Genomic DNA, 16,541 nt, shown 5'->3' with positions numbered 1-16,541 from the left:
ATCGAAGAGGATAGATAAACATGGCTTCGTGTCTCACAAGACTATCAATTGAAACAAGTGGCATAATGACGTGTTGCCCGTTTGGGACAATACGCGAGATATGTGTGGGTTACATTCACTCTTTTCGCTGCCGAACCGTTGTGAAAAACAGCTGCAAGTTGAGATACGAAGGGGCTTAGACGCGGAGTTTCCAATTTCAGAATGTAGGCGAAGTGCTTCCGTCTCTAATGGCAATGTGTATTGCATGTTTACTGAGTACTTCTAGCAGCGATGATGGACTCAAGGAATATGCCACCAAAACACTGCACGCCGGTTCGCCTGTGGTTGCTATTGCGTTGGGACAGGGACGTCACCAAGATGGCACAAATTGACATCGAATAAAATACCACCGCTGCTGTCGAGCTGTTATTCATTTGAAGTTGTGCCGCGGGTTGAGTCACGTTAATGAGATGGATTTTATAATATCGTCGTTTCCTCCACAAATGAATGACCTAAAACGATCCCTGCTACCCTCCAACTAGTTACAGGCGTGAATCATGAGGAACATCTCCAGTTTGCATGATGGTGTCCGCCACGATCATCTCCGCCGCTCTCTCCCCCATAGCCAGAACCGTCAACATGAGATTAATCGTGGGAATAAGCGGGAAAACTCCCGCATCTGCAATCCGGAGCATCTGAATGCCCTTGACCCTGAGCTCCGAATCAACTACTGCCAACGGATCCGTTTGAATGTTTCCCATCTTGGTCGTGCCACACGGATGGAAAACCGTGTTTCCCGCCTTTCGACCATATTCCGAAAGTTCCTTGTCGCTCTGAATAGCCGGGCCAGGCGCAAACTCCCGCTTGATCCACCCCTTAAATGGCGACTCCTCCGCAATCTTCCGTGCAGCCTTCAACCCCCACACAACGGACGCCTCATCGTAGCCCTCTGGGTCCGTGAAGTATCGGAAGTCGATAGCCGGCTTCTCCTTCGGATCCGCGGACTTGAGGTAAATCTTACCTCGCGATCGAGACCGCGGAATGTTAGGGACGACGCTGAACAGCGTCTTGGGCTGCTCTGAAGTATAACCCAGCCGCTTCAGATTGGTGTCAAAAGGAACGGTGAAGATGTGCATCATCATGTCTGGCAACGTGCCATCGTCCCCTGCAGCGTTTGCCGGCTCGCGGCGGACAAGAACGGCGGCATCGGAATGCATCGCTGTCTGCGGGGGGATCTCCTCATTCATCTCCCAGGCGATGATCGTCTCCGGGTGGTCCATGAGGTTCTTGCCAACGCCGGGGATATCTCTCACAACGGGGATACCCACCGTTTCTAGGTCCTCCCTTGGCCCGAGGCCGGATAAGAGCATGAGTCTGGGCGTATCGATGCTTCCAGCGCAGAGGATCGTCTCGCCCTTCGCGGAGACGGTGATTCGCTGCCCTGACTGCAGTGTAACATCAACTCCAGCAGCAGTATCCTTCACGACATTGATCTTGTTGACCCATGCATTGGTCAGGATCTTCAAATTAGGTCGCTTCTCGTCTTTTTTGATGATCGGATGGATGTATGCCACACTCGCGCTGGACCTATGGCCATTGTCGGGGTCGTAAGTGACTGGCAGGTATCCAACAGCTCCGGCGGTCATTCTGGCAGATGACACAACTTCCGAGTTGAAGTCTTCAGTTACAGGAATGCCCAGGGCCATTGAGGCGGACTCGATCCAGTCGTTGACAAGGGGGTTACGCTGACCGTCTGGGATCCGGTTGATGGTGTTTCGCAGTTTCTTGACAAGTCGCGTGAAAGTCTCGAAAGACCAGCCTTCCGCGCCTGCTTCGGCCCATTTTTTGCAATCGTACTCCCAAGGGTGCATTGCGATACCGCCGTTGTGGCTCGAGCAACCGCCCAGGACCTTCGCTCGCGAGTGAACAATGTGACTATTGCCTGTGGAGCGCAAGTCAGAAATCAATTCCACGTTTTGAGGTTAGCAAGGGGGCATTCTCACCAAATTCTTGTTCTGTCGAAGTGTAGTTATAGTCATAATCGCCACCTAGCAGGTTGAGCAGATTCTTGAGCTGCAAGATGTTCTCGTCCTGCCAGTCGCTGGGACCAGCTTCGATAACAATGATTCGCTCGTTAGGGAGCTCTTCTGCGAGTCTAGACGCAATAACACAGCCAGCCGTGCCGCCACCGACAATCACGAAATCGTATTCGACCTCATTCGCGCCCAGGGTGTTCGTGATGACCATTTTGTTGGCGGGTTTGTTGTTTATGATAGAGTCAGAAGCAGCGTGTAATGTACGGAATGTTGATAATGAATTAGACCCCGCCTCGATGAGATAAGCTGTGCTGCGCTGCGTACTTGTACTCATGTCTCCTGTTTGTAGATTTAAGAAGCTTTCAACAGGAATCCAAGTCTTGCTTGGTTACATCACTGTATTCTTCCATCCAAACCGTCTGGCCTCATCATGTTGCCTCCGTCCCGAGATGTCAAAATCCGCGCGTTAAACATGATCTGCATCTAGCACGCATGAGTGGAAAGCGGAATGCCGGAAAACCTCGGGTTTCTCGCTCTTCGTCCATTTTGGGCATGGAGTTAAGCGCGTATTCGATGAACAACATCAGCCATTACTGACTGTTTCTATCTACCCCACACAAGCTCGGTTTCGCTTTCCTGGAACTTGCAACATTACATACTATCGATGATATGTCCGCGCTTATCACCTCGGAAAAAGTCTGGATCGGGCAAGTATGGCACAAGATAGGACTACGTAAGATATGATAGCCCAGTGGGCAGCCCATGGCATTTGATAGCAGACGTTATCACAAGTGATCATGGTAGCTTGATATTGTCGCTAAATTTGTCCCTAGAGAACGCGTAGCACACCAATAATACTGCGGCAATGTTAAAGTCAAAGCCAAGCCATCTCTCGTTCACTCGGGCTCAAACATTCTCAGACTTATTTTCCGCACTTTTCATATCACTTTGGTATGGCAAGCCGATCCACACTAACTTCACCACACAGGTTCCCAAGGACATTCAGGACATCAATATGTCAACCCTCAAAGACATGGAGAAGGCAGCCCGAACTCAGAGTGGTATTGAAGTGACCGGAGAGTCGCAGTCCATCGACCTCCCAGTTGCTGAGGACGGCCACATAGACAGGCCTTTCACGACATGGACCGCTATCGGAATCGCCCATTCAATCACCAACACGGCCATGGGAATACTTCTCACTGTGGGAACGACTATCCCATTTGGCGGCGCCCCGTTATCCTTCTTCGGCTTCATTCTCATGGCCTTGGTAGGATTGAGCACAGCCACCAGCCTAGCGGAGCTTGCTTCCGCCATTCCACATCCTGGTGGGCAGTACGTCTGGGTGGCCCGTCTGTCTCCAGCAAGTCCACGAAGGTTCCTGTCGTATGCGACCGCAATAGCAAGCTGGGCCGGCGCGGTCTGCACAGGGGCATCAGTCTGTCTTACTGTACCTCAGGTCACGCTGGCCATGGTAGCGATGACCAGGCCTGACTTCGAATACAAGCCTTGGATGGGATTTGTAGGGTACCACATCGTCAACATTCTGACAGCCTCTGTCAGCTGTTTCGAGCGGATTCTTCCCCAGCTAGGAAGCGGGTGTCTCATCTTCACGGTCCTCTCGATCCTGGCTATCGTGGTCAGCCTTTTTGCAGGTTCGACGAAACGAGTGACCTCGGAGCAATTCTTCACAGACTACTACAACATTTCTGGCTGGCCCAAAGGCGTTGCATTCCTCATTGGTATCAACGGCCTGAACTGGAGCTTCTCCTGTCTGGACGCAGTGGTCCACATTGCCGAGGAAATCCCTCAGCCAAGCAAAAATATCCCTAAGGCACTGATGTGGACGATTGTCGTGGGCTTCACTACCGGCATGCTTACTATCCTGGCACTGTACATCAACATCACCGACATGGAGACCCAAACAGATTTTCTGACAGTCGTGTATTACATCTTTCGGCAGAACAAACACGCCGCATTCGGTCTCCAGTTCCTTGTTCTTGTTTCTACCACAGGGGCCATGTTTGGCATTCAGACTTGGCAATCTAGGCTGGCCTGGGCTTTCGCACGAAACAGAGGGTTTCCTTTTCAGTCTTACCTCCGCAGGGTGGTACCGTCACCATTCAACACCCCGGTCTGGGCTATCTTGTGGTCAGCATGCTGGACGGCGCTGCTGAGCTTCGTGTACCTTGCGTCCGAAACGGCCTTTTCTTCCCTTATTTCGTGCGGAATTTTACTGCAATACCTCAGCTATGCTGTTCCCCTCGTCTTGCTCCTTTGTCATGGGCGGCCAAACTTTGCCCACGGTCCCTTCTGGTTTTCCAAGCTTGGTTGTCTTGCAAACTTCGTTACCCTGGCTTGGACCGCGGTCGCTCTTGTCGTGTACTGTTTCCCTTACTATCTGCCCGTCAGCGCTGCGGAGATGAACTACACTTCTGTCATCTTGGTCCTGATCGGGCTTTACATCATTGCGTATTGGGTGCTTTGGGGCAGCAAGGAGTTTGTTTTACCGGAAGTTGAGGGTACTTCGTAGTCATTCTGGTCACTCGCACATTGAGACATGCGTCCATCAGAAGCTACGAATGAGGATATCCGAAAGGACGTATGCGGTTAATGTTGACACGATTATTATTCTTCTTGTGATCCTTATTGTCGTCTTCCTCCCCGTCGTCTCTCCACGCATTACTACTTTATCATACCATTACTATCCACCTGAATAGCCTGCAGTATCAGTTCGAATAGGAAACATTTTATTGTAATGGGAAGTTTGCACTGTTCCACAGCTCACCGTCCGGGTAAATGTAATAATGCTCGTTGCAAGGGGGCTGTCCAAGGCACCAACTCAGACCTTCGTCAGCCCAACAAACACACAAGTCACACCAAAGGGATGTCGTAGCTCTTTCAAGTTGTGACATGAACCTATTCAAAGTCCGTTCGATACAGTGAATTCCATCCGCCGAGTATACTTAAAAGGCACTGTCAGCTCAATGACTCGATTCCTGATTGTGTTCTATCCATCGCCCATCTCTGTCCTTTGCAATGTATCTCTCGCTGGCCACCCTGGTTCTAACCCTTAGCGCTGCTGTTTCCGCTTCCCCGACCCCATTGTCATCCGGCTTGGAAGACATCGCCAGACGCGTTCCGTACAGTTAGTTGATTTGTTTCTTTTCTCAAACTCTATCACTAAGATAAATCCGGCACTATCCCAAGAGGCGTCTCCGTGCTGCTTCTGACCATGTCCTAATTTATATATCACCCCCAAACAGATACCTGCAAGCTCGACATCACGGAGATTAGAACCTGCGAACCGCAAGACCGAAACCTCTACACGCGCTTCAGACTCGAAGGCCCCAACCAAGTCCTCTGGCACGAGACGCCCCAACTATCGGCTCCAGGCCTATCGATCAACCCCTCAAAACCCCTCGAGCTGAAGGAGGCAGGCATGCAGTACATTCTGAAAATCACCGGTCGCCATGACAAGGACGACGTTGAGTTCAAATATGGCCTCTTGACCTGGACGACGGAGTCGACGTCGGGGTTCGCCAAGTGTAGAGGTGTGACGGCTGATGACTGGAACAAGGGGGGCAGCCACTGCCGAACTGATGTAAGTCGTGGACTCTGAAGGGCCGAAATGACATGGGAGGTGTGCTAACGTTTGGGTATAGTCGAGGCAGTTCCAGTGCGAGTTCGCCTGCTAAACTCTGACATGACCTCGCAGGTGGTCTGGTCGTTGTTCATTTCCTTCTCGGGAGAAGGACCAGCTACTTTCTCACGTCCTCTCCCGCTGCCATGCTGTTTGAGTACCGAGCAGTAGGGCTTTCACAACTACAAGTACGGCTGCAAACGCATGTCATTTGGTATTACTAGAAATCATACCTTGAATAGTACTGCATTGATTGAAACGCTTCTCGGTTTCCTCGTACTTCCAAATAAGTCTCCCTTTATTTGTGTCTGCAATCCTTAGCTGAGAAAGAAAGACACATGTAGATCAGATGAAATGAAGGGACCAGCGCATGGATATTCAAGCTTCTCCAGACCATGACCCTCTAAGCCGAACCTTGTCGTCCAAAAAGCCGGGGATCCCACCCCTCCTGGCACACGTCCCCGCCGGACCCAATATCCCGAGATGCCGGGTATCTCGTACTCGCGCACTCCTATTGGACATCTCTACCTCAAACACGATTAATCCCGCTCGCGGCTCAGCAGGCTAGATAGGTAATATGGGATCAGGGGTTTCCATTTGGCTAAAACCGCAGCGCGGGTGAAAGGGTATGGCCCAAGCGGACAAACCGTTCGGACGACTTTGTTCCGTTTCATCATAAAAAGGCCACGATGCTCCCGCTCTTGGCTTTGCGGGAGTTGAGACGAGAGACTCAGTTACGTGCACGTATGCAATCATGAGGTCTATCTTGCTGGCCATCGTGTGGGCGGCGTCTGCTCTCGCCGTCCCGACGGGCGAGGGTTTGCGAGAACGGCAGGATGATGACCACTGGGTTGTGACATGGACGTCCATGACGCAGGAGGTTGAACCAGGCAACCTGCCGCCTTCGCCATTTGTGAGAAGCATATCATCGCCTCCGAAGTCACAAAATGGATGTACTGACGAGATCAGAATGGGGGAAGCGCACAATTTCGCGATGCAACTCTCCGCCAGACCTTTCACACCTCCATCGGTGCATCGCGGCTGCGCGTCCAGCTGTCCAATACCTTTGGAGGCTCAGATCTCCCCATCACAGCAGCATCGCTGGCCTTGCCTCTAGATGGCGCTGCGGGGGTTCCCGGCATCGACACCAAGACTCTCAAAGGTCTTACCTTCTCCGGCTCGCCGTCGGTGACGATCAAGCAGGGAGCAGTGGTCTACTCAGACCCCATCGACTTCACTGTTGCGGCGCAGACTAACATCGCTCTGAGCTTGTACACCCAGCAGGGCCAGTCCGGGAGCAAGATCACAGGACATCCGGGCAGCCGCACGACGTCGTGGATGCAGAGCGGGAACCAGGTGAATGCGTCTTCGGTGACGGGCGCGAGTACGAAGCACTGGTACTTCGCCAGCGCAGTGGAAGCATGGGCGCCGAAGAACACTTCGGCAATGATCATCCTCGGAGATAGCATCTCTGACGGACGAGGGAGCGATGACGACAGGAACAACCGGTAACTTACATCTCCCCATTGGAATATGAGTGCGTGACTGACACCAGCCCAGATGGCCCGACCTCGTCCTTGCGCGCCTGCAAAAGGAGGGCCTAGCCAACATCGCCGTCGCAAACCAAGCAGCAGGCGGCAACGCGGTGCTCCAAGGCGGTCTGGGACCTCCGCTCCTCACGCGCTACAACCGCGACGCCCTCTCCCAGCAAGGGGTGAAGTACGTCTTCATCTTTGAAGGCGTAAACGACATCGGACCCAGCGCGACGGACTCTGCGACCCAGCAGCGGCTCGGCGACAGCCTAATCAGCGCGTACAAGCAGATCGTCGCCGACTGTAAGAAGGCGGGCCTCGTGACCATCGGTGCGACGATCACGCCGTTTGCGGGTAGCGGGCAGTCGTACTCGAACCCGGCGCGGGAGCAGACGCGGCAGAGGGTCAACGAGTGGATTCTGGAGAACGGGACGTTTGACCATGTCGTGGACTTTGCTTCGTTCATCGGGGACGGTGACCATCTGAAGGCGCAGTTTGATGGAGGCGATCATTTGCACCCTAATGTACCTGGGTACCAAGAGCTGGCCAATAAGTTCCCGGTGGAAATCCTCAGGAAATGAGGCTCGGGTGCCATTGGGAGGTGCCCACGGAGCAGGGCATGCTAGTAGTTTACGTATGGAATAAAGCGGCCAGGCTGAGCGATGCCGTGTCCTCTTCAAACACCAGTCAGTGGAACACGGGCGTCCCGGTCCTAGCTTACGGGTGATTGAATCTTGAGCGCGGGAGCCATTCAACGCAACGGTCGCAGAACGTGAGCGCGGTAGGCGATGCCATACGCCCCGGCTAATGACGGCCGCGCGGCTCGGTGAGCACAAGACAAGACGAATTAGTGCATTTGTTGATCAGCAAGGCGGAATCACGCTTGGCGTCTGGCACCTGAGGGGAAGCAGCGCCTGACCTTCACAGTCGGCTGACGAAAATGATGAATAGCCTGTTGTAAGCCATAAGACAAGTATGAGAGCCATAAAACTTGAAAGGTCTCCGTGAATTTTGAAACAGTTGAGCATTCATTGGGGTAAAGAACCTCTGTTGGCACAGAGTATGCATCACTAGGGAGTGGCGTGGACACTCTCCAAGCAATTCGCCGACCGCCGTGTATTCTTTTCACGGCCCCTTCACGGACAGGCACCGACGGGTACATATGAGTGAGAGGGACATCATCACTTCAAGGGTCGGTGTGATGCACGATGACTGGGATTCGGACCTGGACGGTCCAAAAGGGTATGCCGATGCCCCGCGGGAGAAATGGAGCCTCCAAGATGATTATGCAGGCTCTCCCAATGGGCGGAACAACTCGAAGCTTCTCTGAACACAATATCCTCCCTACGGGATGCTCGGCGGGCAGTGGTGCCGTCATCGTCATGGCGCATGGTGCAAGGGAGCAATCTCTTTACCTTCGAGGCAGAGACACGTTCAGCCGTCCGAGAAGAGCGGCGGAGAATGCCACACCACCAAAGAATAGGCGATAACATGTTGTTCACCGGTCTTTTGTGCCTGCTAGGGTTCGGGATTGTGTCCGCCGTTCTTTGCGGCGAGGGCGCGAACAGGTTGGAGTCAGTTGACCTGAGCCCCAATGCAAAGGCTGCCGGGTGAGTGATCTAAGCCCGGCTGTTGTAATGGCTGGAGGGGCATATGCTCACGAAAAGAGAAGTCAGATAGCCATGATCATAACCCTGTCGTATGTCTTTGCACTCGTTACAGTCGTACCGTGTCTGTCAATATGCATTCCCCATATTTGGGAATTTTTCGTTCTTCTCGTCTGCCTGGAAGGGTTTGGAAGCGGGGCATATGTCGTTGCAGTAACCAGAACCAACGTGGACAAGGGCTCCTGCGATGAGTACCTCATGTCTGTTGATACCTGTTGGAGCGGATTACGGATGGTGACGACAGGCGGTGTATTCCGCATACTGCTTCTGTGAGTCAACCGCGTCCCGATACCGTATGATTTTGCTGATGCCAAGGCAGTCCACTGGGGATTATCATAGGAACCGGTTATTGGATGCGTTTCAAAAAGGAGAGGGTTGTCACCTTTCACGGTATCGCCCACAGGGGGAGGTCGGTAGCGCGAAGCAATTGAGAGTGCGGCCGGTAGTCAGAGAGATCCTTCACAGTGGAGGTTAAAGTTCCTTGGCTCTGGTAAGGCAACCAGTCTATCAGCGGTGAAGACCCGAAGGTATGGTTGTAGGGACGGGAATATCTGCCCACGTCAGGATTAATGACCCAGCTGGATGGTTCGGAGGAGCGGGCACGACGGGAGGAATCTGGGATCATGATCCCGGCTCCATAGGCGTAAGGGTTACCAACCGAATCGCTGCACAAATCCCGGGCGCAGACTGTTATACCCAGATGCAGCGGTCGGGAACGAGGGAATGAACAGGTTCAAATCCCGAAAGGTGTCTTGGATGAGTTGGCTGTCACCTCGAGCCCAGAAACATGCAGCCGGAAATTAGGGCCCCAATAAATTGTCGGCAGCATGCGTTGTGATAGATGCATGGTGGTCCAGGAAAGGGAAATGATTGCCTACGAGGTGACACTCGAGCCCCGTCTTCGCATCACTCTGTCAAGTTGCCCTCGAAAAATTTGGTTCTTCTTCCCAAAATTACTTCTTCGCGAGCAAGAAGACGCAAGCGAGCAGGTTTCTCGAATGTTTGCTGGGGTCCAGCAGCAGGTAGCCGTGGCGCTGGGAGCGATTCTCAGCCAAATGGCAACCTCCAGGGCAAGGCAACCGGCCTAAAAATGGACAGAAAGGCTCGCTATGACGAGAAAAGCAAAGATGCAGCAAAGACACAGCCGGGGTGCCAGGTCTAGCCCTGTAGCCGCTGTTCCGCGATGCAAGCCGCATGGAACCGTAGCTGCATCCTACCGCCCAACAATTGGTTCCGGGCTGTTGGATCCCCAGGGACCCACCCCCGTCGTATCATTGCTGTCTTGCCGAGGGATGCAGGAGGCTCACACCGGATGGCAGATAAAGGAGACAATGTTGCTTTTTCTTCGCTGGTGTCGTTTCTTGCATGCGCCTCCCTGACGCCGGGAAGCGGGATCCCAGAGGTGTGGTTTGGATTTCCCCAGCGTGGTCGCCTTCCTGGGTCGCGGGCGACGGGCTGTTGTGAAAAGCCAGAAGAATGCACAAGATCCTCCCTCGTTCCACAAGATTGTGCCACTGCGGTCTTTGTGCGATTGTTTCTTTTCCTTTCGACCTCGAGCCTCGTGTCCTTGCCCGAGTCCTCTTCGCAACTACCTTCGTGCGGTGATTGTTTCTTCAACATTGTCATTCCTGAGGCTCGGTCGGGCGCAGTTATTCGTGGCTTCAATGGCAACGGCCGTTCCAGACATTCTGCCCAACCCAGACGTCGACCACTGGGGTATCGGAGTATTATTTGAGGAAGATGGGTCGGACTGCCGTCGATGTGGGAGCCGCTCCCCAGGACGGTCAAGTATCAGCCTTGAGACTAAAGAGGCAGTCGTGGCCTCTCCACGGTAGGCCTGGAACTGCCAGATCACTCTACCGACGTGTGCTGATCATGATTCAGCCCCGAAATCGAAGCAAAATCGTCTCCATTCCGTCGGTCAGGGGCACCATCGCCTGAGTCTCCTCGTAGCATTAGGTCGATGACTGACGACATTGCGGGACTGCAGAAGCAGGTGGGCGATGTCGAACAAGAGGACGCAGCAATGCCAAGAACACCTCTGGCCGACCCTAGCAGTGATATATCAACATCACCAACGTGCGCTGGGCCAATGAGCTCGTATTTGACACGACCAGAGGCCCATGAGAAAAGAGCCTTATCCTTGCGTGTGGATGACGACGCTGAGGACGTTTCCGATTGCGAAGGCTCTGTTCTCATAGGATTGAAGACGCTTCCCGGAGTCCATAGAGCACGAAAGAGAAGTCATTCGCCAATATTCGGCATACCCAGGCCAAAGTCGCCAGGCATGCCGGATGCCCTGGAACGGTACCTTGCATCGACAGCCTCTGATGAGGGTCAGCCAGTCCAAGACCCGACTGAAGTAGCCAGGCCAATCTCGCAAAAGGGTTTAGTAGATCGCCTGGGTCCATCGGACATCGAAGGGGACTCCTCAGAGCCTCTGCAAGCTGTTCCTGCAACAGGGAATGAACCACATCCAGTCGAAAGAGACCCAGCTGAGCCAGCCATAGTCGAACCAGCCATAGTCGAACCAGCCATAGTCGAACCAGCCATAGTCGAACCAGCCGTAATCGAACCAGCCGTAATCGAACCTGCTCCAGTTGACCCGGTTCCAAACAGTCCGGCGTTAGCTCCTGCACTCTCCGGAGAGGAAGCGATTGCCAATCCACCGGAAGAACAATGGGATCCTTTTGCAGACCGATGGGATAGACCAATATCTGTTGATTCAGACCAAGGTCCCGGCGGTGACTCGGGCGTGGAAGACATGGAGGCGAGCGAGATCTATGCTCGACTGTTAGTTCCCAGTCCTTGGCAACGATTGATCCCATGCTAACTCTGTGCAGGGCGGCAAACCGAAGGGCCCGAGAGGCGAACATGATTAGATCTCATGAAATGCCTCGAATACCTAGAGCTCGAGTAGAAAGAAAAAAGAGGTTACGAGCTCGAGAATGAAGCGTGGTAACTGGCGAGGAATGGCGGCATTTGGTGCGCGGCGCTGCTTGGGGGTGCCGGCGCTGGAGGCAGCTCCTACTGGAGATATGGGTGATGAGGGTTGATGAAACACCGGGGATGTGAAATTTATCCAGAAAAAATCATGAGAAGCCAAGGAATCCATCGAAGAACGCGACAAATTGAATCAAAATCGACATTAGGAAGAGATGTGATATGGTGCAAAACAAGAGTTGAAGTCCAACGGCTGTAATTAAGCTGGGGCAGGAGTTTGATCTTCAGGAGGCCCCTTCCCGGGAAGGAGCACCTGGGCACTGTTCAGGTACCCCACCAACTGAACTTTAAAAGAGCTCGCCTATCGTAGTCGGGCTGCTTATCAACACCTTATCGGCCGAGCAGCGCCTATCTCTTATCGCCTGTTGTCGCTGCCAGCCTAGAGCCATTGGGTTGCCTTGAGGTACCTTCACCACTGGTCAATCGCAGCTTCGTTTCCCACCCACGCAACGAAGCATCGTCGACGGTCGCAAGCCGCCTCCCTCGTCCCCCGACCGCGACACCACCGCCATGCCCATGGCGCCGTGCGAGCTCGAGCTCCATGTATAGCCGCGAAAACAAGATCATGCGCAAACTCCTCGGCAAAGTCACTGCCGACAGCAGCACCGACACAAGCCATACCATCGGCATCACCAGCGCGCCTCAGTTCCAGACCTCCTACCGCCCCAGCGCCTCCCAGAACGCCGTCTACTCCGCCGGCGTGCCCATTCTATGCCTCGATACTTCTCCCGACCATCGGACTGCCATTATCGCCGGCCGACATGTTCTCAAGACCGTCGTCTTGGACGGCCTGTCCATTAGCGAGGGCGTCGATGTCCGCGGCGCCATCACGGCTCAGTCGGCCTCGAGCAAAGGTGCTTCAAGCTCCCTGATGGCCGACCAGCTTTCGATACGAGACGTGAAATGGCATGGCGATTCCACGATATTCACAGCTTGCGCCAACGGCAACATCTTTTCCTACGATCTGGCGCGAATTGCGACGGGCGGCACTCCCCTGGAGTTTGTCCAGACGAGGGAGGATTCGCGTCAGGTGAACTCGCTGGACATTAATCCACATCGCCGGACGACTTTACTATCGGGGAGCCAGGATGGAATGGTGCGCTATTTCGACATTCGCGCCCCGGTCCAGAGTCGCTCCGGCGGCTTCACCTACAGTCCTAGAGGCGCCTACAAGTGCAACGCAGATGGCGTTCGCCAGGTCAAGTGGTCGCCCAAGGACGGCTTCTACTTCGCCTGCGGAACAGAGTCTGGTGTGGTTCTGAAGTGGGATGTGCGCAAGATCGCGCAGCCTCTGCTCAAGATTCCTGCACACGACAAGGCCTGCACTTCGATATCCTGGCATCCCGACGGCAACCATCTGATCAGCGGCGGCTGGGACAGCAAATGCGCCGTCTGGGACATGTCCAAGAACGCGGACAAGAGACAAAAGCCTCGCTGGCTCATTTATACCCCTGCGCCTGTGTCTGCCGTGGCCTGGAGACCTGGTCTCTGGTCTGCGAGCGCCCAAGGGAAACGTGCCGCTCAAGTCGCTGTGTCATATGATGACGGCAGCCACAAGCGATACGGAATCAACAGCGTTCACATCTGGGACCTGGCGAGACCCTCAATGCCGTACAAGGAAATCGATCGCTTTGATTACTCGCCATCATGCCTATTGTGGCAGAATCAAGATCTCCTGTGGACTGTCGGTAATGATGGTTTATTCAACCAATGCGACGTCGCATTCGCCCCCAAGGTGCTGGACCGACAGTCCGTATCCAGCATGGCTTTGTCTGCGCGAGGCGATGCGGTCATGTTTCTCGACGAGCGACCACATCATCGCCCTCGACCACCAGTCATCCACCATCAACAGCAGAGCATTGTGCCGCCGAGAACTTCCTATAGTTCGAGTCCTACCACTCCCATGCTCAGCATCAGTCGCAGCGACTCGGAAGAGGACGTCGTCGGAAGCTTTCTGGGTCCTCGACGAAGGATAGGCAGGAAGCGAAGACACAGCCTAAGGTCAATTCCTGTTCTGAGTACCACGCCGCCCTCTGGTCCAAGCCTGGGCGACGACGCGATCCTGGGCTTGGAAGCAGCGATCAAAGTCACGGGCACCTACAAGACACAGCAGTCAATGGCCGTCGGTCACATTCCGGCAGCAGCCAGAGTTGACGTGTACCAGTTTCTCTCGAGTTACTACCTGGAGACCATTGAGCGGGAGCTTCCTTACGTTACGGGGGGGAAGTCTTTGGCGAAGAGGGTCTCCTCCATCATGGAGCATTATGCCCGTGCAGCAGAACAAGTCAACCAATTCCGTCTGGCACAGACATGGAGAATCCTCGCATACTCGGTGAATCTGCTATTGAACAGGAGAGCGGAGTATCATCTACAGCTTCGACTGGGCCATTTCCAGAAGAGGCCATCCTTGCCAAAGATCAAAGACATCCCAAAGGTCAAGGTCCCAAGATCGTTGGGCGTCGTCGTGGAGATGAACGGCGAGGACACGCCCAGACGGCCTTCCAGCGCCGTCATCTCAAATAGCGTTGATAGCAGGTCGCTGGGCCCACGATCGCTGCTGTCTGAGGAAATCGAGAGTACATCCAACGTCACTACGCCCATCGCCCGGGCCATTAACGAAGAGAACGCAGAACAGGGGGCATCTCGATCGGATTCACGTCTACCGCCCGTCATGGAGTCGGATGGCTTTGCTTTGCCCCCTGCTGCTCACAGTACGTTCCACAACAGTCCTCGCAGGCGACTGGATTCGGTCCCTTTGTCTGTCACAAGCCATCACAGCGACCAGACACAGGTCTCTAGCACAGATGGATACGACTTTTATGATACTGACGCCCTCGCTCAAGCTATAGATGTGCCCGAGCCAAAACAAAAGGAGCAAATGCCCTTGGACTACGGCCCCCGCACCCCAAATAGCCGCCGAACCGCCCTGAGGCACAACTCGGACGACAGCTTTGCCCAGATGTTCTCCATGTCTGAGAGCAGCAGGCAGACATCGGGGCTCGCGTCGTCTTCTGAGGGGGGCGTCTCGGCTAAATCTATCACAAGTTACCCCGTGCAAATGCAGAAGCAGACTGTTGACGAGCAGGGCGAATATGAAAGTCGTATCCGTGGGAAGGAGATTGAGGACTCACCAGAACATGGCGCGTTGGCAGAGCTAAATGCGCCTGTAGAGAGCACGCCGAAAGACTCGCCAGAGGAGATATTCATGATCTCCCAGACCACTCTGGCATCCGACACCGCTACTGACGACCTATCACAATCCCAAGTCAACTCCCTCCCACCAACATATGAGGACCTCGCCCCTCTCCATGTCGGTGTTTCTTCTTCAACCCCGCCAAAACCTAATCCAACCCTCCAACACGACCCGACCCCGTCGATCCTCGAATCCGACTACCTACCCTGGCCAGAGGACCCTTCGTACCCGCACCCCCTCGCCTCCAAAGAAACCCCCGAAACCTCACCGCCCCTCAACCCCTATACACTCCTCACCCGCGCGCTCGACTTCGAAACCCGCACATCGGCCCTCAACGCGTCGGCAATGGTTCTCCTCCTCAAGCCTCTCATGCCAGACTCCGTCATCGACCCCTTCCGCGCAACCTCGATCCTCCGCCAACACCACTCCCGCCTCATGGGCATGAAACTCTTCATCGAAGCAGCCCTCCTCCGCAAACTCTGCGTCCGGGGCTGGCCCGAAGGTATCCCGGACTGGGGCGCAAACTACACCTCCATCTTCGGCACCGCCCAGCAGGGCGTCAAAGGCGGCTTCATCTGCCCCTCGTGCCGCAAGCCCCGCGAGCTCGACCCCAAGCTCGGCTCCAAGGCCCTCTGGAAATGCGAACGCTGCCGCGTCGCCATGGCTCCCTGCGCCGTCTGCGGCCACCGCGAGACCACCGCCACCGTCCTCCCCATCCCCGACAGCGCCTCCCCCCAGAAGCAACAGGACCCCGTCATGAGCACGTGGTGGTACTGCCCCGGCTGCGCCCACGGCGGCCACGCCACCTGTCTGCAGTCCTGGCACGCGCCCTCCGACGACGGGAGCACCCGCTACGAGCTCAGCGACGGCTGCTGTCCCCTCGACGGCTGCGGCCACGCCTGTCTTCCCGGAAAATGGGGCGACGAGAAGTCCGCCGCGCGCGCGGACGAGGTCGGTCGCGCGGCCGTCGAGAAGGCGCGGCTGGGCGGCGTCGGTGGTGGAGGCGGCGGCAGCGTCGCGGGGAGCAAACCGCAGAGCCCCGTGATCCAGCCCAACGTGCGCGGAGACAAGGATGAGGTGCCGCAGAGCCGGGCCGTCGAGAGTGTGCGCGAGGCGTTGGCGGGGGGGCCGCCTGGGGCTGGCATTCTGAGCTCGAGCCCCGGGACGAGGCAGGGCGAGAGGGAGAGGCGGAAGAGCGTCAAATTCGTCCCGACGGAGCGCTAGTGGCGCGTCGATCTGCGAGTTTTTCGCTCCTTGTAGGGGGTTATGTGAAGATACTGTACGATGGTGTGTTTAGCGAAGTGTTTTGAGAGTTACAGCGTTGCGTCTTTCGGAGCACTGGCGTCGGGTTCCCATCTTTGGAAACGGGACGATGAAAGAAGATGATTTGCCGCAGACGTAGAAGAGGGTCATGTACGAGTATTAAACATTATTAAGGCGAACGCCGCCGGGTATCTCGACAATTGAAACCAGGTAATTATCCCACCCTCC

At 54.9% G+C, this 16,541-nt stretch overlaps 6 protein-coding genes across 6 annotated transcripts; 5 read left to right on the top strand and 1 right to left on the bottom strand.

The window, feature by feature from the left end:
- Positions 1–521: 521 nt before the first annotated feature.
- codA-0 (Choline oxidase) lies at positions 522–2,226 on the bottom strand (the record flags this gene model as incomplete). Its single annotated transcript, XM_032036545.1, has 2 exons — positions 522–1,921; positions 1,983–2,226. 2 exons carry the CDS (start codon positions 2,224–2,226, stop codon positions 522–524), a joined length of 1,644 nt encoding a protein of 547 aa, XP_031884383.1.
- A 654-nt stretch (positions 2,227–2,880) lies between these two features.
- swnT-1 (Swainsonine transporter swnT) lies at positions 2,881–4,545 on the top strand (the record flags this gene model as incomplete). Its single annotated transcript, XM_032036546.2, has 1 exon — positions 2,881–4,545. The coding sequence occupies one exon, from the start codon at positions 2,881–2,883 to the stop codon at positions 4,543–4,545; it is 1,665 nt and encodes a 554-aa protein (XP_031884384.2).
- Positions 4,546–5,051: 506 nt separating this feature from the next.
- On the top strand, positions 5,052–5,710 carry CGGC5_v012888 (uncharacterized protein; the record flags this gene model as incomplete). The annotated part of the gene is made up of 3 exons (XM_032036547.1): positions 5,052–5,160; positions 5,279–5,616; positions 5,678–5,710. The coding sequence occupies 3 exons, from the start codon at positions 5,052–5,054 to the stop codon at positions 5,708–5,710; spliced, it is 480 nt and encodes a 159-aa protein (XP_031884486.1).
- Positions 5,711–6,409: 699 nt separating this feature from the next.
- On the top strand, positions 6,410–7,768 carry CGGC5_v012887 (uncharacterized protein; the record flags this gene model as incomplete). The annotated part of the gene is made up of 3 exons (XM_032036548.1): positions 6,410–6,568; positions 6,625–7,163; positions 7,216–7,768. 3 exons carry the CDS (start codon positions 6,410–6,412, stop codon positions 7,766–7,768), a joined length of 1,251 nt encoding a protein of 416 aa, XP_031884487.1.
- Positions 7,769–8,678: 910 nt separating this feature from the next.
- On the top strand, positions 8,679–9,285 carry CGGC5_v012886 (uncharacterized protein; the record flags this gene model as incomplete). Its single annotated transcript, XM_066152768.1, has 4 exons — positions 8,679–8,797; positions 8,860–8,886; positions 9,016–9,123; positions 9,174–9,285. 4 exons carry the CDS (start codon positions 8,679–8,681, stop codon positions 9,283–9,285), a joined length of 366 nt encoding a protein of 121 aa, XP_066008017.1.
- A 3,137-nt stretch (positions 9,286–12,422) lies between these two features.
- CGGC5_v012885 (putative WD repeat-containing protein) lies at positions 12,423–16,274 on the top strand (the record flags this gene model as incomplete). Its single annotated transcript, XM_066152767.1, has 2 exons — positions 12,423–14,568; positions 14,707–16,274. The coding sequence occupies 2 exons, from the start codon at positions 12,423–12,425 to the stop codon at positions 16,272–16,274; spliced, it is 3,714 nt and encodes a 1,237-aa protein (XP_066008016.1).
- Between the last annotated feature and the right edge of the window lie 267 nt (positions 16,275–16,541).

Source organism: Colletotrichum fructicola, assembly GCF_000319635.2.
Source record: "Colletotrichum fructicola Nara gc5 chromosome Unknown KSG_Nara_v1_contig07, whole genome shotgun sequence".
NCBI classification, from domain to species: Eukaryota; Fungi; Ascomycota; class Sordariomycetes; order Glomerellales; family Glomerellaceae; genus Colletotrichum; species Colletotrichum fructicola.
This window is presented reverse-complemented; position numbering and strand designations above follow the sequence as displayed.